The following is a 23,790-nucleotide window of genomic DNA, read 5'->3' as shown; positions in this document are numbered from 1 at the left end:
GGCAGGACTCTGACAGGAATCAGGCAGGTAACTGGCAACGGGACCTGAGGGCTGAAGCAGAGTAGTGAACAGTGCAACAACATTGCTCGGGCACCTCCATTTTGGAGGAGGTGCCTTATATATGGTGAAGTCCTCCGGCCATTGGCCGGGGACTCCTTAGGACGGCGCGCGCGGCCCCTTTAAGAGGGAGGAAGCGCGCGCGCCCTAAGCACAGTGGCCGGGAAGGAGCGCGCGCTGCCAGCAGAGCGGGAGGAGGACGCCGGGCTCGGAGCAGAGAGGTGAGGGGAACAGCGTCCCTGCCTAGCAGAGGGCAGGGACGCCGACGCTACAGTACCCCCCCCTTTAGGCCCCCCCTTTTTTAGGCCAGACAGAAATTTAGCTAGAATGAGAGGGGCATGGATGTTCTCCCAGGGCTCCCACGTTCTCTCCTCAGGACCAAACCCCTTCCAATCTACTAGAAAAAAGGTCTTTCCTCTTACCCTTTTGGTGGCAAGAATGTTCTCTACCTCAAACTCGTCCTCAGCAGAAACCGGAGCAGGAGGCGTACCTGTAGACTTGGAAAAAGAGTTAAGTACCACAGGTTTGAGGAGAGATACATGGAAGGAGTTAGGGATCCGTAAGTTGGCCGGGAGTTTCAATTTATAGGCCACCGGGTTGATCTGACTGATGACCTCCAGAGGACCGATGAACCGAGGCCCTAACTTATAGGAAGGAATCTTGAGCCGGACATACTTGGACGAGAGCCAGACCTTATCCCCTGGACGGAATTGAGGAGGATCCAGACGTTTTTTGTCGGCATGTCTTTTCATACGCTCGGATGACAGAAGGAGTGCGGACCGGGTACTTTCCCATGTGGAGGAAAATTTGTTAACAAGAGATTCCGCAGCCGGATTGTCCACCGAGGTGGAGACGGGAAACGGGAAACGGGATCCGAGGATGCTGACCGAAGACTACAAAAAACGGGGATTTGGAGGAGGATTCGCTCTCGTGATTGTTGTACGAGAATTCGGCCCATGGCAGGAGATCCACCCAGTCAGAATGGTGGGCATTAACGAAGTGCCGGAGGTAACAGGTCAGGATCTGATTGATCCGCTCCACTTGACCATTAGACTGTGGATGGTAAGCGGAGGAGAAGTCCAGGGTGACGTCTAGCAATTTACAAGTGGCTCTCCAGAAACGAGAAGTGAACTGTACCCCACGATCCGACACGATGTGACGGGGCAGGCCATGAAGACGGAAGATGTGGCGGATAAAGTCTTTAGCCAGCTCGGGTGCAGACGGGAGTCCTGGCAGGGGAATAAAGTGAGCCATCTTGGAAAAGCGGTCAGCGACCACCCAAATGACCGTACAACCGGCAGAGACGGGAAGATCAGTTATGAAGTCCATCGCTATATGCTGCCAGGGGGCAGCAGGTACTGGCAGAGGAAGAAGGCGACCGGCTGGCAGGTGTCTCGGAACTTTGTTGCGGGCACAGGACACACAGGCAGAAACAAAGTCTATTACATCCTTGCGCAGGTTAGGCCACCAGTAGTGCCGGGAAATAAGCTGTAGGGTCTTTTTCTGACCGGCGTGGCCAGCTAGTTTAGACGAATGACCCCAGTGTAGGATCTTCTCCCGATCAGGTACCGATACGAACGTCTTACCGGGAGGGAGACGATTTAGACTCACGGGAGCCACCTGCATTACTCTGGCGGGATCGATGATATGTTTAGGTTCTTCCTCGAGATCAGATACCAGAAAGGATAGGGACAAGGCGTCTGCTTTGATGTTCTTGTCAGCCGGGCGAAAATGTAGAACAAAATCAAAGCGAGCAAAAAACAAGGACCACCGGGCTTGGCGCGGATTAAGTCTCTGGGCATGCTGGAGATAAGCCAAGTTCTTGTGGTCAGTGTAAATTATTACCGGATGAAGAGCCCCCTCGAGTAGGTAACGCCACTCCTCCAATGCCAGCTTGATGGCCAATAACTCTCGGTCTCCTATGGAATAATTGCGCTCAGAAGAGGAGAAGAGTTTGGAGAAGAAGCCGCAAGTTACCATCCTCCCGGAAGAAGATTTTTGAGTAAGTACAGCTCCGGCTCCGGAGGAGGAGGCGTCAACCTCCAGAAAGAACTGCTTGTTGCCGTCCGGACGATGCAGCACCGGGGCAGAAGAGAAGGCCTGTTTTAAGGAAAGAAAGGCCTCCTCTGCTTCGGGCGGCCACTCTTTGGGATTAGTACCCTTACGGGTGAGCGCGGAAATTGGGGCAGTCCGGGAAGAGAAGTGCGGTATGAAGAGGTGGTAGTAGTTGGCGAAGCCCAGGAACCGCTGAATGGCCTTCAACCCCTCCGGTCGGGGCCATTTCTCGATGGCAGACAGTTTCTCTGGATCCATTCGTAGGCCGGTCTGAGAAATAATGTAGCCCAAAAACGGAAGCGAGGTCTGCTCAAAGGGGCACTTCTCATATTTAGCGAAGAGGTGGTTCTGCCTGAGCCTGAGCAGGACCTGACGAACGTCCCTCCGGTGAGTCTGGAGATCCGGAGAGAAGACCAAGATGTCGTCCAGGTACACCACAACGCAGGAGTAGAGAAGGTCCCGGAAGATGTCATTGACCAACTCTTGAAAGACGGCAGGAGCGTTACAGAGACCAAAGGGCATTACCAGATATTCATAGTGGCCGTCCCGGGTGTTGAATGCAGTCTTCCATTCATCCCCTTGACGGATACGGACCAGGTTGTACGCCCCACGGAGGTCCAGTTTGGTGAAGACTCTAGCCCCCCTCAGGCGATCAAATAATTCTGGAATGAGCGGAAGGGGGTACTTATTCTTCACTGTGATCTGGTTAAGGCCTCTATAGTCTATACAGGGACGGAGAGAGCCGTCCTTCTTTTTTACGAAGAAGAAGCCTGCTCCCGCCGGGGAGGTAGATTTCCGGATGAATCCCCTGGCCAAATTCTCCTCAATATATTCGGACATCGACCGTGTCTCAGCAGCGGACAATGGGTAAATACGCCCACGGGGAGGAGTAGTACCGGGAAACAGGTCGATAGGACAGTCGAATGGTCTATGAAGGGGTAATGTCTCTGCCTCTTTTTTATTAAAGACATCAGCAAATGACCAATAGGGAATCGGAAGTCCAGGTAGATTAGTTGGGGTAGGAGAAGGACGGACGGGATGAACAGGAACCAAACAAGTCTTATGACAGTCCTGTCCCCAGCGAAGGACTTCTCCGGTCTGCCAGTCAAGCACGGGTGCATGTCTCTGGAGCCAAGGTAGACCTAGTAAGAGGGCGTGAGAGAGTCCAGGCAGAACATGAAAAGAGATGCTCTCAGAATGCAGCATTCCCACCTGCAGAGTTACGGATTCGGTGATGAGTTGGATGGGACGTGGTAAGAGGCCCCCATCCACAGCAGCGACAGATAATGGTACAGCCAGAGGTTTGGTGGGAATGCGGTATTTTTCTACCAGGGACTGTGAGATAATATTCCCGGCCGCTCCAGAGTCAAGTTGGGCTAGTTCGAAATAACGATTCTCCCCGCAGATAATAGAGACTGACAGTAGCAGAGATGGAGAGGATTTATTCTTGTCTAGGTTGACCTCTCTGAGCGAACCTAGACACAGGCGTTTCCCGACCTCTCCGGGCAGGTACGGATCTGGTGCTCCTTACTGCCACAGTAGAAGCAGCTCCCTTCGGCACGGCGTAAGTCCTGACGGGTTTTGACCATCTTGGTCTGGTCAACCTGCATAGGCTCAGAAGAGTGTACCTGGGGAGAGACGGATTTCTGAAAAGTAGGAGCTAGACGTGGAAACCTCCTCTCACGGGTGACCTCTTTGGCACGCTCCTGGAACCGTAGATCAATCCGGGTGGCAAGAGTTATTAGGTCATCGAGAGTGGTAGGAATGTCCCGACCGGCAAGTTCATCTTTAATACGGCCGGACAGACCCTCCCAGAAGACGGATACCAGAGCGTCGTTATCCCAGGCCAGCTCCGAGGCAAGGGTACGGAACCGTATGGCATATTGGCCCACGGTGAGACTTCCCTGACGGAGGCGTAGCAGAGATGATGCGGATGAGGTCTTTCGTCCGGGTTCGTCGAAGATTTTCCGGAAAGCCATGAGAAAGGCAGGCAAGTCGGACACCAGGGGGTCTCCTCTCTCCCATAGAGGATTTAGCCAGGCCAGGGCCTCCCTGGTGAGATGGGACATGATGAAGGCAATTTTGGCCCGGTCGGAGTTAAACTGGTGGGACAGGAGTTCAAAGTGCAGGGTGCACTGATTTATGAAGCCCCGAGCCTGGGCGGAGTCGCCTCCGAAGCGAGGAGGTGCAGAAAGCCGGGGTCCGGGGTAGGATACCATGGTATTGGTGGGCAGCGGAGCTGCCGGGTTGCGAGTCAGGGCACTGGCGGTGGTTGCTGGTGGAGCAGTCAGAGTGTCCAGGCGAGAATTGACATTCCGCAGGTGACCCAGGATGGACTCCTGTTGGGACCTCTGACGGGACAGTTCATGACAGAGGTCCGAGAGCGAGGGAGCTTGGGTGCCACCGGGTTCCATGGCCCGAGCAAACTGTAACGGGTCTGGGAGGCGGAACCTCTGAGCTACTATACAAGGGGGCGGTCCTTGTAAGGGAGCGGGTGGCGACCAGGGTAGACGGGCAGGCAGTCACAGCAGGTGACTGGGACAGTCTCTGAATGAACGGACAGGAGGTCACGGCAAGTGACCGGGGCAGTCTCTGGATGAACGGGCAGGAGGTCACGGCAAGTGACCGGGGCAGTCTCTGGATGAACGGGCAGGAGGTCACGGCAAGTGACCGGGGCAGTCTCTGGATGAACGGGCAGGAGGTCACGGCAAGTGACCGGGGCAGTCTCTGGATGAACGGGCAGGAGGTCACGGCAAGTGACCGGGGCAGTCTCTGGGTAAAGGGTTGGTACGACCTGTGGCGGCTGATGGTAGACGTGAGCTCCCAGGTGAGCAGGCGAGAGTCTCTGGATAAACGGGTGGTCACAGCATGTGACGGCGGAGCCTCCAGGAAGACCAACAGACAGGCGGCAGATGAGCGCTCCCAGGTGAGCGGGCAGAAGTCTCTGGACAGGCGGGTGGTCACAGCACGTGACGGCAGAGCCTCCAGGTAGGCTAGCAGACAGGCAGCAGATGAGTGCTCCCAGGTGAGCGGGCAGGAGTCACTGGACAGGCAGGTGGTCACAGCATGTGACGGCAGAGCCTCCAGGTAGGCTAGCAGGCAGGTAGCAGATGTGCGCTCCCAGGTGAGCGGGCAAGCTGGTCCATAGACAGACTGACAAGAGTTGGAAGGCAGACCGTCGGACCTCAGGCAAGCAGGCAGGTAGTAGATGTGCGCTCCCAGGTGAGCGGGCAAGCTGGTCCTTAGACAGACTGACAGGAGTAGTAAGGCAGACCGTCGGACCTCAGGCTAGCAGGCAGGTAGCAGGAATATCAGGCAGGAAACAGACAGCAAACTGGCAGGACTCTGACAGGAATCAGGCAGGTAACTGGCAACGGGACCTGAGGGCTGAAGCAGAGTAGTGAACAGTGCAACAACATTGCTCGGGCACCTCCATTTTGGAGGAGGTGCCTTATATATGGTGAAGTCCTCCGGCCATTGGCCGGGGACTCCTTAGGACGGCGCGCGCGGCCCCTTTAAGAGGGAGGAAGCGCGCGCGCCCTAAGCACAGTGGCCGGGAAGGAGCGCGCGCTGCCAGCAGAGCGGGAGGAGGACGCCGGGCTCGGAGCAGAGAGGTGAGGGGAACAGCGTCCCTGCCTAGCAGAGGGCAGGGACGCCGACGCTACAGAAACAAGAGGCAACTAAAAGTTTTCATTGTCAGATTTGAATTCAGTAGGTCATATAATTAATGGCTCATTTCATAACTGAACCTGACAACTTGTGAAAATATGTAGAACAGTGTTACCAACTGAATTATTGATGACCATTTGCTCGTTGACCATTTTTACATGGTACAATGATCAGGAATGACCGTTCATACGAACAGTCATATGTACAATTATCGTTCCATGGAAAATGCCTTTAAGATGGGTTTTGTAATTAGAAAATTTTTTAGAAAACAGCTAATTATATAATTTGAAACATTACAGACACTTATTGGACTAATCCTCAGTATCGTCTGAAACTTCTTGAAGAAGATGATGACCCCGATGACAATGAGGTCGTCTGTAGTTTCCTTGTTGCTTTAATGCAGAAAAATCGCAGGAAAGATCGAAAAATGGGAGCCAATCTTTTCACCATTGGTTTTGCTATTTACGAGGTAAATGTAAGAGAATCATATAATATGTATACATAAAACAGAGTAGTGTAAATGTTGGTGTGAACTTAGGAATAATAGAAATATTTCATTTAGTCTTCAACCAGTTTTCACCAAACTTCCTTAAAATTTCCTCATTCGTACAGAGCAGTATTTATATATTTTGTAATAATCCAGATACCCGCAGTATCTTTCTAAAGAAATCACGGATCCAATTATTTTATGTAGCATTTGATATGAGCTTTTATGAGACAGCAGGTAAAAAAAAACAGACCTGTGTAAGCAAAAGTCTCCTGAGATACAATTGTGTCTGAAAGAGTTAAGTGACATTGTATATGTACCCTCACTGCTGTCCACTGTTCTGCAAGTGTAAGAAATCTTCTTCATCTCAGTCACTGCCAAGAACATATGCAGGGCCGGTGTCAGCACCTGGGCAAGTGTCGGGGCCCTGAGCAGACGGGGGGGGGCCCACTCACTGTCGGGCACCCCGGCGCGCTATGGTACCCGTGAGCGGTGCGGTGCCGGTGTCAGCGCCCGCTCCCCCCCCCTGTGTGCTCAGGGCCCAGGCACAATACTTACTTCTCCCCGTGTCTCCGCAGCAGCTCCGGTCTCTTCCGCGGCTGCTGCACTGTGATGTCTCAAGTCAGAGGGCGTGGTGACATCTTTACACAGCACTCTCTCCTGAGCCGTCACAGGCAGCGCAGAGCGAGAAGACGCCGGTTCTGGTGAGAGGTCCGGAGCAGCGGCAGCAGGTGAGAAGTGAGGTACTTGATTTTTTTTTTTACATGTATGGAGGCATGGGGCATTATATGGTGGGGGGGAACAAGTGACATCCTGCATGGGGCATTATAAGGGGGAACAAGTGACATAATGCATGGGGCATTATATGGGGGGGACAAGTGACATCCTACATGGGGCATTATATGGGGGGGAACAAGTGACATCCTGCATGGGGCATTATATGGGGGGGAACAAGTGACATCCTGCATGGGGCATTATATGGGGGGGAACAAGTGACATCCTGCATGGGGCATTATATGGGGGGAGGAGGTGACAGCCTCCATGGGGCATTATATTCGGGGAGAGGTGACATCCTGCATGGGGCATTATAAGGGGGGGTGACCTCTTGCATGGGGCATTATATGGGGGGAGAGGTGACATCCTGCATGAGGCATTATATGGGGGGGAGAGGTGACTTCCTGCATGGGGCATTATATGGGGGGGAGAGGTGACTTCCTGCATGGGGCATTATATGGGGGGGAGGGGTGACATCCTGCATGGGGCATTATATGGGCGGGTGACATCCTGCATGGGGCATTATATGGGGGGGAGAGGTGACATCCTGCATGGGGCATTATATGGGGGGGGGGAGGTGACATCCTGCATGGGGCATTATATGGGGGGGAGGGGTGACATCCTGCATGGGGCATTATATGGGGGGGAGAGGTGACATCCTGCTTGGGGCATTATATGGGGGGGAGAGGTGACATCCTGCATGGGGCATTATAAGGGAGGGGGTGACATCCTGCATGGGGCATTATGTGGAGGCCAGTATTCTGTATGGAGCATTATATGGGGGCCAGTATCCTGTATGGAGCGTTATATGGGGACCAGTATCCTGTATGGAGCGTTATATGGGGGCCAGTATCCTGTATGGAGAATTATATGGGGATCAGTATCCTGTATGGAGCGTTATATGGGGACCAGTATCCTGTATGGAGTGTTATATGGGGACCAGTATTCTGCATGGAGCAATATATGGGGCCCATAATAATGTATGGAAGACTATACTGTCCGGTCTGCACTGTGCGTTGAGAGAATTCGCCGGTTTCGGAACTATTGTAGAATTTACAATAGATATCGCTCATGTAATGTAAGAAGTGAAATCTTCGGCACTGTGCTATATATATATATATATATATATATATATATATATATATATATACAGTATATATATATATATATATATATATATATATTTCTCTGCGGTATCTGTGCATCATGAATCGTGGTATGTGTTAAAGGGGCCCACTGACACTCTTTCACCCAGGGCCCACAAAAACCTGGAGCCGGCCCTGAACGTATGTAATATGTCATGAATAGGGATGAGGGAACCCGAACGGTAAAGTGGCCCTAGTGTCCGGTGCCGAACCCCGAACACGTACTTCCTACTGTACGTCCGGGTTACTGTTCGGGTTCGGCAGCCTAATAAAGCTTGTTGAAATGCTGCAGCGCAGCCAATCAACAAGCTTTAAGGCTGTGGGCACTTCCGGCCCCATAACAGCCATGCCAAATAGGGGTCACGTGCTGACAGTGTAAAATAAATAAATAATTTTTAGAAAGACATGCGGTTCCCCCTATTTTTAATAACCAGCCAAGGGAATGCAGACAGCTGTGAGCTGGTCTTATTATACTGGGTAGGGGTCAATATTCATGGCCCTTCCCAGCCTATTAATATTGGCCCCCAGCTGTGTGCTTTGCATTTGCTGGTTATTAAAAATGGGGGAGACCCTAAAAAAATGATGTGGAAATAATGAATGGGGAGAGGGAGAGTGCGCGGTGGATGCTGGGTGTGAAGCACGGGGTAACCCCGCCCACGGCCCAGCATCCACCATGGAACGCAGAAGAGAGAGACCCCCGGCTGCATCCGGAACATGACATGACATCAGCGGATGCCAGAGCCGGCTGCAGCCAGTGGTCACGTGATGCCTGTGAGCGGCCAGTGATAGCGCCACTCACAGGCAGTAACTGCAAAGCAAGGTATTTACAAAGAAACTTATTTTCATCATAAAAATACATTGGCCTATTTTCAATAGTAGTGGACAATCCCCGTAAGGAATAGACCTGATACCTTTATATCACATTAAACAACAATGTACAATTAATCACTTTAATTCTGGCAAATCCTAATCTTACATGTACAAGGGAGTGACACATTCCTTTTAATGGATCTCCCTTGAAAATAGATGGATAGGAAAGCACTTACGGCCACATACATTCACATGTTCAGTATTTGCTCAGTATTTTACATCAGTATTTGTAAGCCAAAATCAGGAGTGGGTCAAAATGCAGAAGTGGTGACGTGTTTCTATTATACTTTTCCTCTGATTGTTCCACTCCTGATTTTGACTTAAAAATACTGATGGAAAATACTTACCAAATACTTAACGTGTGAACGTGGCCTTAAAGGAGGCGTTCTCTACTTGCTGGGCACCTGGCTTGCTCTTCCCGTCTTAAGCTATCATGTAATGCTGTCTGTCAGAAGATGAAGCCAGTGGATAATGAACAAATCTTGTTGTGAGAAACTATATAGAAAGGGGAAGGGACAGAGAGCAGTTGGATTAAGTAAGTGTAAGCCTACAAGATGTCTATATAGTGCTCTGAATTAAAAAAAAATAATAATTCAGATTGTCTGGTGTAGTGCATTCTAGAAAATTGGTGCAGCATGAGAAATGTTTTGGAAATGGGAGGTTTGGATGTTCACACAATATCAAACTTAACATTCTAAGCGCAACATTTGAAGTGACTTGATAAGTTTTAGATCTCATTCTGTGTGTAAGAGAGAAGTGAAAGGCAGGAAATTGCAATTTGCTTGCCTGTTTCTGCCCTCTTTCACCCTTACAGTGACCCTGGGGAATAATGAACTCATATTTAACTCTGCCTTTTTCTTTTTTTTTTTCCCTCAAGGTTCCAAAAGAGGTACGATGTACAAGGGAGAAGTGATGAAGATGTGCTTGAGTTTAACGCTTTCATGGCATTTAACATAGTAGATCCGATCCAGTTGGGTCTAGTAATAATCATGAAGGACTCCACAAGAAATCTAAATTAATCTGATCTGAGCCAAATTATTGCTATAAGGATTTATACATGAGTGTTTTAGTTGATTTTTAAAACTGAGTTTTTTTGTTTTGTTTTTTTTTTCACAATTTTAATGCATTTTTTGTGTTTTGTGCTTTTTTTCTGTTAAGTACAAGTTCTAGGTGTGACTTTTTACAGGCATTTTTCCCATAGTAAACAGTAGAATAGGGTTAAAACATTCCTAAAAGAAACATTGGTCACTCAAGAAATACGTGGAAGAAAAGGCATTACAAGCAGCTAAAAAAAAACAAAAAAAAAACTGAAAACAAACCAAACTGTGTAAGGCTATGTGCACACTTAGGCTGTGTGCCCACGATGCGTTTTTGGTGCTTATTTGCAGTGCGTAAACGCTCCAGAAACACATTGCATACCTTATCCCATGACTTCCTATGACCTCCTGCAAGTTCTGTGCACATGGTCAGGATTTTTTCTGCGCAGATTTTACTCACAGAAAAAATATGGACATGACCAATTCTTGTGCGTTTCTGCATGCATATTTGCCTATACAATGCAATGGAAAAACACATGGCAAAAAAGCATATAAAAAACCGCATGCGTTTTTCTGCCAAGGAGATGCAGAAATGCTCAGGAAAATTTCTGCTTCATTTCTGCAGCATGGACACTAAGCCTAAGTCTATTTCAGGCAGATTGCACCTGGAATCTTCCTGAAAAGGAGGAGCAAAAGCTCCCCATAATATGAACATAGTGCATAGCAATGTAAAAATAATATTGCTGTGCACATGTTCCACCTTATGTAATTTCTTTGAATCACTTTAATGTTCGGAAAGCCTGAAACGGTTAAAAGAAGTGATGTGCTCATTCATTGGGTGGCTTCCTCTGGGAAGTCACCCATGCTCTATACTGGCAGTACAGAGTGAAAGATGCTAGCGGCAGATCTGCTGCAAGAACAACGGCAATGCCGCTTCAGAAAACGGACTGTCGGTGTTTACCTGAAGCGGTTTTGCCTGTGAAAACTCAACTGCTGCATCTTCAGCCTAAAGGAGGCCCAAGACTGTTTCTTTTGTGGGTACCATTCATCACAATATAGGGATATACATATTTTTTCCTTGTTTTAAGTAAATCTCTCGAGACAGATGAATGTTAAAAAAAATAAGTGTTGGCAAATTACCAAGCAGCTGTACACTGTGCCCACTGCTGGATACACTGTGCCTACTGCTGGATACACTGTGCCTACTGCTGGATACACTGTGCCCACTGCTGGATACACTGTGCCCACTGCTGGATACACTGTGCCCACCGCTGGATACACTGTGCCCACCGCTGTATACACTGTGCCCACCGCTGTATACACTGTGCCCACTGCTGGATACACTGTGCCCACCGCTGGATACACTGTGCCCACCGCTGTATACACTGTGCCCACTGCTGGATACACTGTGCCCACCGCTGTATACACTGTGCCCACCGCTGGATACACTGTGCCTACTAGTGAATACACTGTTCCCAGTAGTGGGCACACATGCAGACGATCACAAATTAAAAAGTTTGTCAGAGGTCGGTTGCTTTTATTTTTATGTCTAATTTATCTGTGCCTACAACTTACACCTAGCCTAGTCCTATATATATCACTCATGAATGAATGGCAGATTTAGTAAGTGAAGAACAGCAAAAAGCTTAAATTGTTGGCCTCTTCAAGGATCCTCTCAACTTGTATCTCAAAGTGTCCATACTTCTAATATAAGTGGGCATGCCTCTTGTAAATGACTTCTATAAAATGTCACTCAGATGTTCAAACACGTATTCCACAGGGTTACAGGTAGGAACTAGCTGCACCCAGCATTGATAAGAGCATTTTTAACATGTGATTGTCTTTCAATGGATTGCAATTTCTTGAATAACAATCTATCCATATCTACATAATTTCTATTAATCTACCAGCCTTAACCCTATACTAACATCCATGTGTTACTTACATTGTTTGAGAACAAAAATAGGACATTATAATGAAAGACAGAATTTTGCTTTATTTACATTTGGGCATTTACTAGATAACATTTAAAACTAATAAAAAGAATGTGGCAAGAAATTATTGCCAGACTTTCTACAAAAAATATTTCTGCTTTCCCTCTAGATGCATGGCAATAAGCAGCATCTACAAAAAGACTTCTTTCTGTACAATGCGTCCAAGGATAGGTGCAAGTCATATATCAACATGAGAGAGGTGTCCCAACGCTTCAGATTACCTCCCAGTGAATACGTCATCATCCCCTCCACTTATGAACCTCACCAGGAAGGAGAATTCATCCTAAGAGTCTTCTCAGAAAAAAGAAACATCTCGGAGTAAGTACCGTATATTCCGGCGTATAAGACGACCTGGTGTATAAGACGACCCCCCTACTTTCCTGTTAAAATATAGAGTTTAGGATATATTCACCGTATAAGACTACCCCTTTTCCAACGCATACCAAACACCGGTAAAAATTTAAAAAAAACAGATTTGAATTTAACATGGTCCTTTTTTAATTTAAATTCTTATGACATGCAGGTATATAGCAGGAAAACTGTCACTCATAAACATATTAAAATAGGGGGGACCCCACGTCATTTTTTGGGGGGGTCCCCCATTCTAATAGCTAGTAAAGGCTAGGTATTCAGCTGGGGGCTGATATTAGTAGCCTGGGAAGCTCCGTGGGTATTACCCTCTTCCCAGACTTCAAACATCTGCCCCAGCCGTCTGCTTAACCTCCGCTAGAGACTATAATGATGGTGGATCCCACGCCAATTTTCTTTTTAAAAAATCCTTTATTTTAACACTAAATGACAATTGAGGGGTTAATAAAGATGCAGTCCCTAAATTATTAATTTTGTAATTAATTTTTCCCAAAAATGTTGACGTGGGGCTTCGCCATATTTTTGTGTCCAGCCAGGTACAGCAGGCAGGAACGGGCTGCCCCCAACCACCAGCTGCCTATTTGTACCTGGCCGGACACAACAATATAGGGAAGCCCTTTTTTTTTAATTATTTCATGAAATAATTAAAAAAAAAAATACGTGGGGCTTCGCCCTATTTTTGTGTCCAGCCAGGTACAACTAGGCAGCTGGGGACTGGAATCTGCAGCGCAGGGAGGCCCAAGCTTTCTGGGCCCCACCCGCTGCAAATTGCAGTCCGCAGCCACCCCGGAAAATGGCGCGTTCATAGAAGCGCCATCTTCTGGCGCTGTACCCAACTCATCCAGGGCCCTGGTGCGGTGGTTCACTGGGTAATAAAGGGGTTAAGGCCAGCTTGGCATTATCAGCTGGCCCTAAGCCCGAAATTCATGGGGTCACGCCAATATTAGACATGAACACCATGAATTTCTAGTAAAGTAATTAAAAAAAACACAACACCCAGAATAAAGTCCTTTAATTGAAATAAAGACACAATTTTTTAATGTTCTAAATTAAACCATACTTACCATCACGCCCATTCCAGCTGAAGCCAACGATCTCCTGCAATAAAAGTAAAATAATAAAGCAACATCATCCTTACCTCACCATGGTTCCCAGGACCGGTTCAGCTCTGCTACATTCACATGACAGGCTGCACCGCAGCAGAACGCTGCCGTTCAGCTTGCCATGCGGCAGACACTGAGAAGCGCAGGCATGCTTGTGCTCCTCAGTGTCTGACTGTGACGGCATCCAGATGAGCCGAGATCATGTCCAATGAACTCGGCTCACCTCATGCACGTCACTGACAGCGTGGGAAAATTCTCCTGCTCCCCGCATGCGCAGTAGAAGTTTCCCACGCTGTCAGTGACGGACGTCCAGGAGGTGAGCTGAGTTCATTGTCGGCTCATCTGGATGCCGTCACAGCCAGACACTGCAGAGCGCAAGCATGCCTGCGCTTCTCAGTGTCTGCGGGATGACAGGCTGGATGGCAGCGTTCTGCTGCGGTCCAGCCTGTCATCTCGATGTAGCAGAGCTGGAGCCGTCGTGGGAACCATGGAAAGGTAAGGATGAGGTTGCTTTATTATTTTTCTTTTATTGCAGGAGATCGTTGGCTTCAGCTGGAATGGGCGTGATGGTAAGTATGGTTTAATTTAGAACAATAAAGGAATGTGTCTTTATTTCAATTAAAGGACTTTATTCTGGGTGTTTGTGTTTTTTTTAACTTTGACTATGGGGTTAGTAATGGGGGTGTCTTATAGACGCCTCTCCATTACTAACCTGGGCTTGATGTCAGCTGGCATTATAAGCTGACATCAACCCCAGCCCTATTACCCCACTGCCACCGCTACAGGGCAGTGGGAAGAGCGAGGCTAAGTGCCAGAATTGGCGCATCCTGTGGATGCGCCATTCCTGGGGCGGCTGACGGCTGGTGTTTCTAGCCTGGGAGGGGGCCAATATTCATGGCACCCTTCCTGGGCTATTAATACCAGCCTCCAGCTGTCTGCCTAGCCTTTGCTAGCTATTAAAATAGGGGGGACCCCACGTCATTTTTTTGGGATCCCCCATTTTAATAGCTAGTAAAGGCTAGGTATTCAGCTGGGGGCTGATATTAGTAGCCTGGGAAGCTCCGTGGGTATTACCCCCTTCCCAGGCTTCAAACATTTGCCCCAGCTGTCTGCTTAACCTCCGCTAGAGACTAAAATTAAGGGGAACCCCACGCCAATTTTTTTTTTTAATAAATCCGTTATTTTAACACTAAATGACAAGTACAGTAACCAACACTATCACTGTACTTCATATATATGTGACTGACATGTTTCTATCTATCTAATCTATGTGTGAAGCTCTATTCTGTCTGTTATAAATTGTCAGGTACAGATGCTGAATTGCCGGCCGGCTTTTTTAAAGAGACGGTGCATGAAAACACTATTATTTGTTTTAATAAATCCTTTACACTAAATGACAAGTACAGTAAGCAACACTGTCACTGTACTTCATATATATGTGACTGACATGTTTCTATCTATCTAATCTATGTGTGAAGCTCTATTCTTTCTATTCTAAATTGTCGGGTGCCGGCTTATGCCGCTGCTGAATTGCCGGCTTTTCATATATTGTCACAGAAGCGATGCGAACTTCCCTGCTCCGGACACAGCGCAGCGCTTCTGTGACAAGTGAAAGCTGTCGGCACAGAAGCCCTGCGCTGTGTCCGGAGCTGGGAATACGCAGCGATGTGTCCGTTTCAGCACAGAAGCGCTGACCGTCTGGACCTACCGCCACCGTATTTTAACTCCCTCCACCTTATATTAACTCCGACATGGCAGGGATACGGCCACGGCAGCTTATTAACACCCCCAGAGTATCCCCGCATGTCAATTTCTGAAAGCTCAAAAGCATTACCGGCGTATAAGACGACCCCAGACTAGACAGAAGATTTTTCAGTCTTCAAAAGTCGTCTTATACGCCGGAATATACGGTACATAAAAGTGTCTATTTTCTTTTAATCCTGTTAGGTGGTTTGGCGTGCAACTGTATGTTGCCAGGTCTCCCATCTCAGCCTGTTAAAGTAATTCCGGTATCATGTGTCCCGTTAGTGTAGTATAGTTTGACCGTGTTCCTGTGACCGCTTCGGAGATGTCCGTATCCTGAAACCGCATCAGCGGTACCTGTCTGCTATCCCGAGACCTGTGAATCTGAACCTGTCCCAGTGGCCATCCTGTCCGCACAGTCTGAATCTGTCTCAGTGGCTGTCCTGTCCGCACAGTCCGAACCTGTCCCAGTGGTCACCCTGTCCGAACCTGTCCCAGTGGCCATCCTGTCCGCACAGTCTGAACTTGGCCTAGTGGCCGTCCTTTCTGCGCAGTCTGAACCTGTCCCGAGTGGCCGTTCTGCACTATCTAAACGTTGTTGACCTTTGGAGTCAGCTGCTACTGCCGGACGCCGCCCTGGAATGGCACCTGGCAGCTACCTGTCCCACAACCCTGACCTCAACACTAGAGGCTTCAGCAAACACCAAGGTAGCTGCTTAGTCACGCCCTTCCAGGGTAAGTCCAGTCTGTGGCACAGTGGGTCCACGAACCATGTGCGCCACATTCGAGCGTAACAATATAATTGAAGGAAGGATGAATGGACAAATGTACCAAAGCATTCTTGATAAAAAATCTCCTGCCATCTACCAGGATGATGAAGATGAAATGAGGGTGGACGTTTCAGCACGACAATGATCCCAAACACACAGCCAAGGAAACTCTCAATTGGTTTCAGAGAAAGAAAATAAAGCTGCTAGAATGGCCGAGCCAATAACCTGACCTGAATCCAATAGAAAATGTATGGAAGAAACTAAAGCTCAGAGTTCATAGAAGGAGCCAAAGGAGCTTCAGGATGCGAAGAGTGTTTTGTGGAAGAATGGGGCAAAATCACACCTGAGCAATGCATGCGACTAGTTTCTCCATACAGGAGGCATTGTCAAGCTGTTATCACCACCAAAGACTTTTGTACAAAGTATTATATAAATGTCAGTAAGCGTGTTCAATACTTTTTACCTGTATCATTTTTCATTATTACACACAACTTAATTTATGGACATCTGTGGTTTGATTTCTTTGCCTGTGCGGATTGGATGGGTTGTTACCGACATCTGGGGAGAATTTCATGTCAATAGCACCTTTAGAAATATACACTGCTCAAAAAAATAAAGGTAACACTAAAATACCACATCCTAGATATCACTGAATGAAATATTCCAATTGCAAATCTTTATTCTTTACATAGTGGACTGCATTGTGAACAATAAAACATAAAACATCCCTACAACTCCTGGGCATGCTCCTGATGAGGCGGCAGATGTGCTCCTGAGGGATATCCTCCCAAACCTGGATTAAAGCAGCAGTCAACTACTGGACAGTGTGTAGTGCAATATGACGTTGGTGGATGGAACGAGACATGATGTCTCAGATATTCTTGATTGGATTCAGGTCTGAGGAACTGGCAGGCCAGTCCCAAAGCATCAATGCCTTCATTATGCAGGAACTGCTGACACACTTCAATCCTAGTATTCTCATGCATCAGAAGGAACCCAGGGCCCATTGCACCTGCATATGGTCTCACAATGGGTCTGAGGATCTCATCCCGGTACCTAATGGCAGTCAGGCTACCTCTGGCGAGCACATGGAGGGCTGTGCGGCCCTCCAAAGAAATGCTTTCCTACACCATTATTTACCCACTGCAAAGCCGGTCATGTTGGAGGATGTTGCGGGCAGCAGAACGTTCTCCACCGCGTCTCCAGACTCTGTCACGTGCTCAGTGTGAACCTGCTCTCATCCGTGTAGGGCACTGGGCGCCAATGTCGAATCTGCCAATCTTGGTATTCTCTGCCAATCGCCCTGCACGGTGTTGGGCTGTAAGCCCAACACACTTGTGGATGTCGGGCCCTCATACCACCCTCATATAGTCTGTTTCTGACAGTTTGAGCAGACACATGGATGTTAGTGGCCTGCTGAAGGTCATTTTGCAGGGCTCTGGCACTACGCCTTCATTTTCTCTATGCTCAAGGGAGGAGGTAGCAGTCCTGATGCTGGGTTGTTGCCCTCCTACGGCCCCCTCCACGTCTCCTGATGTACTGGCCTGTCTCCTGGTATCTGCTCCATGGTATGGACACTGTACTGTCAGACACAGCTACCATTCTTGCCACAGCTCGCACTGATGTGCCATCCTGGATGAACTGCACTACCTGAGCAACTTCTGTTGGTTGTACTGTAGACACCGCCTCATGCTACTGTACCTCTAGGGGTGAGAGCAATGACAAAATGCAAAAGTGACCAAAACAGCCAAAAAGGATGAGATCAGAGAAATGGTCTGTGGTCACCACCTGCAGAACCGCTCCTTTATGCTAATTGCCAATTATTTCTACCAGTTTTCTGTTACATTTGCACAACAGCAGGAGAAATTGATTCACAATCAGTGTTTCTTCATAACTGGGCAGGTTGATTTCACAGAAGTGTGATTGACTTGGAGTTACATTGTGTTGTTTAAGTGTTCCCTTTACTTTTTTTGAGCAGTGTATGTACTTAGAAAATTGGTGACGTATTGAATATTTCACCTGCTGTAAGTCTCTGATCATTGTCATTCATTTTTCCTTTTTTTGTCCACTGGCGCAGACCACCATGACAACTTCCATCCATGACTTGTCTCAGCAGAATGTAACATCCAGAGCCATCTTTGACTCATTGCTTTTTCAACACCGTGCCCACTTTTTCCCTCCACAGTCACACAAACCATACAGTATAGTGGCATCATGATCTATAATGCCCTAGATGGTAATAAGGTCCACTCTGTGCCGTGCACAGCAATAGTAACCTTCTTTGGTTTCCCATACAGTAATAGTGCTTCCTCTGTGCCTCCACGTGGTAATAGTTCCCCTCCTGTACCTCCAGATAGTGATAGTGCCTCCTAACAGTAATAATATCTCTTCCATGCTTCCACCCAATAATAGTACCCCTTTGTACCTCTACATGGTAATAGTAGCATCTTTGCACCTTCACATAGTAATAATGCTTCTCTCCCCTTTTCCTCCCACCACGTGCCTTAACATGATAATAATGCACCCATTTGTGCCAATAATTAAAACATCCTAAGTCTTCCTCTTTCACAGGGCTGTGGAGTCTGATTCAGTAGGACATTGTGGGAGAGCCACATTAATTTGTCTGATTTGTTCAATGAAATCTTGGAAAAAGAAAAAACAAACTATGTGTTTATCACTTGTATTGAGCCTCCATTATGAGTTATGCCAGATTAGCATTTCTCAGAATTCCATTTTACCATCCTAACCACTTTTCTTTTGTAAGTAATTTGTTTTTTTGTTTTTCCAAAGCAAGATGGCATGACCAAGATCTAAAGGGGAAGGCACATTCACATAACCAATAATATAACCTTTAAAAAAAAATCTGAGATCTAAAAAAATTGATATTAAGCATAATGTCGATTTTTACTTTCTAGTGTATAATCATTTGTTTTTCTTTTTCAGAGAAGTTGAAAACAAAATTGAAGCTGATCGACCCAGTGTAAGTATTCAGTTAGACATGGTACAATAATAAATTGTAACTAACTCTTCTTTTTTAAGAATCTCTCACTCTGTCATGTGGCTTGGGCTGGGAACCTAAGATATGGGCAGATAGTTGATGGGATCCCCACATTGTAAAGCTGTTATATGTTTATTATGAACATGAAAGAATAAAATGGCTCTAAAGTATCAAGAAAAAGTATTTTTATCTCTTTAAAAGGAATATGTCAGCATGTTTTGTTATCTAATCTGAGAGCAGCACGATGTAGGGACAGAGACCCTGATTACAGTGATGTCACTTGCTGGCCTGTCATTTTGATACAATCACTGTTTTCTTTGCTGCAGATCTAGCAGAGCTCAAAATGCTGGGCCCTGATCCACCCACACCATGGTACATTGACAGAAAGCTGCCAATCAGTGATGGAAGTGTGGTTGTATTATGAGGCCTGAGACACCTAGTCGTGTAGTGATAATCTCCTGTTGAAAAAACAATGCTTTAATTGAAAAAGCAAAACACATACAGGCTAGTATGTGACAGATCACTGGAATCAGGGTCTCTGCCCCTATATAATGCTGCTCTCAGGTTATATAGCAAAAAAACCTACTGACAGATTCCGTTTAACCAATCAGAGGACTATAACCATTATGTTCCCTATGTTATAGGGACTGTTCATGCTGCTTTAACTGAGAAATTTGTCACACTTAAGTGAATTAAGATAGGTTAGCATTGGAAAATACATTGACTGATCTCAAGTTAGATGTCAGATTACACTTTTCTGCACCGTGATATCTCAGGGCTGTGTTATCTACATTCTTTTACCTATGGCTACATCTGTATATACAGTACTCTGTGTATCCTATGTGATGTATATACAACAGTGTGTGTCTTCTATGTGATGTATACACAGCAATTTCGGTGTCTCCTATGTGATGTGTGTACAGCAGTCTCGGTGTGGTATGGCTAGGAATAACAGCGGATGGTAATTAATTACTAAGAAGCCTATGATAAGGGAACGTGCATCAGGTATAACAAGGGGGAGGTGCCTCATCATGTACAAGGCATCATAAGTCATAAATGGTGGGTGTAGAGAGTAATCCAGGGCTGGCACAGTGAGAGGTCCAAGTAGTAGGAGGAAGGGGTTAGAGATTAGCTACGAACTAATGATGTTACTTTCTGCATAAATAGCTATAGAGAACGGGGCGGGATGGCTATGTGTAGCCGGAGGTCATGCAAGAGTAGCTGTGGTCTATTGATCCATATTGCTGAATCTATTGCTGTCAAGAACAGGGTGAGTAAAAACGTGTAGGTAGAGTTAGTACGCAGGTGTATGTATATAGGCAGGTAAAGGACCCAAGTTAGAGTACTATATTACAAAAAGCTGAGTAGGTCAAGTATTAGGAAGAGCTACACTTTTCTCAATTATGAAATCTGCGCACTGATCAGCAATAAAATCAATGATCGTAAGGGAATGAGATTCATGTAGGTGGGGCTGGTGTAATTACTTAGATTGTTGCATTGATAGCTGTCAAAAAATCCCTTTAATATGTATACATAGCTGTATGTGTCTCCTATGTGATGTACATAGCAGTCTAAATGTATCCTGTGTAATGCACAGTGGGGAAAATAAGTATTTGATACACTGCCGATTTTGCACATTTTCCCACCTACAAAGAATAGAGAGGTCTGTTATTTTTATAGTAGATATACTTCAACTGTGAGAGAGAGAATCTTAAAAAAATCTAGAAAATCACATTTATGATTTTTACATAATTTGCATTTTATTAAATTTAATAAGTATTTGATACAATACAAAAACAGAAATTAATATTTGCTACAGAAACCTTTGTTTGCAATTACAGAGGTCAGACGTTTCCTGTAGTTCTTTACCAAGTTTGCACACACTGCAGCAGGGATTTTGGCCCACTCCTCCATACAGATCTTCTCCAGATCTTTCAGGTTTCGTGGCTGTTGCTGGGCAACATTGACTTTCAGCTCCCTCCAACGATTTTCTATTGGGTTCAGGTCTGGAGACTGGCTAGGCCACTCCAGAACCTTGAAATGCTTATGGAGCCACTCCTTAGTTGCCCTGGCTATGTGTTTCGGGTCATTGTCATGCTGGAAGATCCAGCCACGACCCATTTTCAATGCTCTTACTGAGGGAAGGAGGTTGTTGGTCAAAATCTCACGATACATAACCCATCCATCCTCCCTTCAATATGGTGCAGTCGTCCTGTCCCCTTTTGCATAAAAGCACCCCCAAAGTATTATGTTTCCCCCACCATGCTTCACGGTTGGGACAATGTTCTTGGGGTTGTGCTCATCCTTCTTTGTCCTCCAAACACAGCAAGTGGAGTTGATACCAAAAAGTTCCATTTTGGTCTCCTCTGACCAGAAGACCCTTCTCTCATGCCTCCTCTGGATCAGATGGTCATTGGCAAACTTCAAACTGGCCTGGACATGTGCTGGCGTGAGCAGGGCAGCTTGCGTGCCCTGCAGGATTTTAATCCATGACTGCGTAGTGTGTTACTAACTGTAATGTTTGCAACTGTGGTCCCAGCTCTCTTCAAGTCATTCACCATTTCCTCCCGTATAGTTCTGGGCTGATTCCTGTCCATTCTCAGAATCATCCTTACCCCACGAGACGAGATCTTGCATGGAGCCCCAGACCGAGGAAGATTGACAGTCATCTTGTGTTTCTTCCATTTTCTAATAATTGTGCCAACAGTTGTTGCCTACTCAACAAGCTGCTTGCGTATTGTCCTGTAGCCCATCCCAGCCTTGTGCAGGTCTACAATTTTGTCCCTGGTGTCCTTAGACAGCTTTTTGGTCTTGGCCATGGTGGAGGTTGGAGTGTGATTGAGTGTGTGTACAGGTGTCTTTTATACTGGTAATGAGTTAAAACCGGTGCAATTAATACAGATAATAAGTGCAGAGTAGGAGGGTTTCTTAAAGAAAAACAAACAGGACTGTGAAAGCCAGAATTCTTGCTGGTTGATAGGGTGATCAAATACTTAATTAAATTGCATTTTATTGCATGAAATATTTAAAAATCATACATTGGGATTTTCAGTTTTTTTCTTTTTAGTGTACCTTTGATAAAAATGACAGACCTCTCAACCTTTGTAGGTGGGAAAACTTGCAAAATAGGCAGTGTATCAAATACTTATTTTCCCCACTGTATATAGAGCAGTCTGTGTATACCAAGTGATGTATAAACCGCAGTCTGTGTATACTACTTGATGTGTATATATATGTCTGTGTATCCTGTGTGATATATATATATATATACAGCAGTCTCACTGTATACTGTGATGCATATACTGCAGTCTTAGTGTATCCTATGTGAAGTACACAGCAGAGTTAACTGTATGTTATTTGATGTACACAGCACAGTAGTCTAATTATATTCTGTTTGATGCATACAGCAGCTTGTGTTTCCTTTAAGATTTATATACCACAGTCTGTATCCTATGAAATAGGCTACACTGAGACTGCTGTATATGTGATATATACAGTACTCTACGTATACTATGTAATATATACAGAAGAGTCTTGGTGTATCCTATGTAATGTATCAGCATTTTCTGTCAATCTTGTAAGATGTATACAGCAGTGCCAGTGTCTCCTATGTGATATAAATTCAGGAGTCTGAATGTGTACTATGTGATGTATACAGCACTCTCAATGTATATTACGTAATGTATATAGCAGAGTCTTAATGTATCCTTTGTGGTGTAAATACAGCAGTTTGTGTAGTGTATCCTATGTGATGTGTACAGATCATTCTCAATGTATCTTGTGAGATGTATATACAGCAGGTTCAGTGTATCCTATGTGATGTATACAACAGTGTTAATGTATGCTATGTGATGTATACAGCAAACTCTGCGTATACTGTGTGATATATATATATATATATATATATGTATATATATATATATATATATATATATATATAGCATTCTCAGTGTATACCATGTGAGGTATAAATCACTATGTATCATTTTAGATGTATAAACAGAATTCTCAATGTTTACTATGAGATGTATATACAGCATTCTCACTGTATCCTCTAAGATCTATATATTGCAGTCTCAGTGTATCCTATGAGATGTACAGGTGCTTCTCACAAAATTAGAATATCATCAAAACGTTAATTTATTTTAGTTCTTCAATACAAAAAGTGAAACTCATATATTATATACATTACAAACAGAGTGATCTATTTCAAGTGTTTATTTCTGTTAATGTTGATGATTATGGTTTACAGCCAATGAAAACACACTTGTGGAGTGTGTCGATGACTGCCTTCTGGACATCTGTCAAGTCAGCAGTTTTCCCCATTATTGTGGAGCCTACTGAAACAGACTAAGGGACCTTTTTAAACACTTCAGAAGCCTTTGCAGGTGTTTTTGTTAATTATTCTAATTTACTGAGATAATGACTTTTGTCATTATGTACATAGCAGTCTCAGTGTATACTCTGATATATACAGTACAGACCAAAAGTTTGGACACACCATCTCATTTAAAGATTTTTCTGTATTTTCATGACTTTGAAAATTGTACATTCACACTGAAGGCATCAAAACTATGAATTAACACATGTGGAATTATATACTTAACAAAAAAGTGTGAAACAACTGAAAATATGTCTTATATTCTAGGTTCTTCAAAGTAGCCACCTTTTGCTTTGATGACTGCTTTGCACACTCTTGGCATTCTCTTGATGAGCTTC

General features: G+C 45.8%; 1 protein-coding gene across 6 annotated transcripts in view; it reads left to right on the top strand.

Annotated features, from left to right (window-relative positions):
* Positions 1 to 23,790, top strand: part of CAPN3 (calpain 3) — a 210,998-nt gene that overhangs the window by 119,800 nt on the left and 67,408 nt on the right. For 3 of the 6 annotated variants that reach the window (XM_073638927.1, XM_073638926.1, XM_073638928.1), the window contains 4 exons: positions 6,081 to 6,250; positions 9,935 to 9,946; positions 12,198 to 12,406; positions 19,017 to 19,053. In XM_073638927.1, the coding sequence (XP_073495028.1) occupies positions 6,081 to 6,250; positions 9,935 to 9,946; positions 12,198 to 12,406; positions 19,017 to 19,053 (428 nt within the window). Of the gene's footprint in view, positions 1 to 6,080; positions 6,251 to 9,934; positions 9,947 to 11,834; positions 11,883 to 12,197; positions 12,407 to 19,016; positions 19,054 to 23,790 lie in introns of those variants that run through there. The other 3 variants (XM_073638925.1, XM_073638924.1, XM_073638923.1) reach the window with 1 other exon arrangement.

Source organism: Phyllobates terribilis, unplaced genomic scaffold, assembly GCF_046119375.1.
Source record: "Phyllobates terribilis strain yellow unplaced genomic scaffold, ASM4611937v1 Scaffold_7__3_contigs__length_470593459, whole genome shotgun sequence".
Classification (NCBI taxonomy): domain Eukaryota; kingdom Metazoa; phylum Chordata; class Amphibia; order Anura; family Dendrobatidae; genus Phyllobates; species Phyllobates terribilis.
Note: the sequence above shows the minus strand (reverse complement) of the source record. Positions and strands in the feature narration are given on the sequence as shown.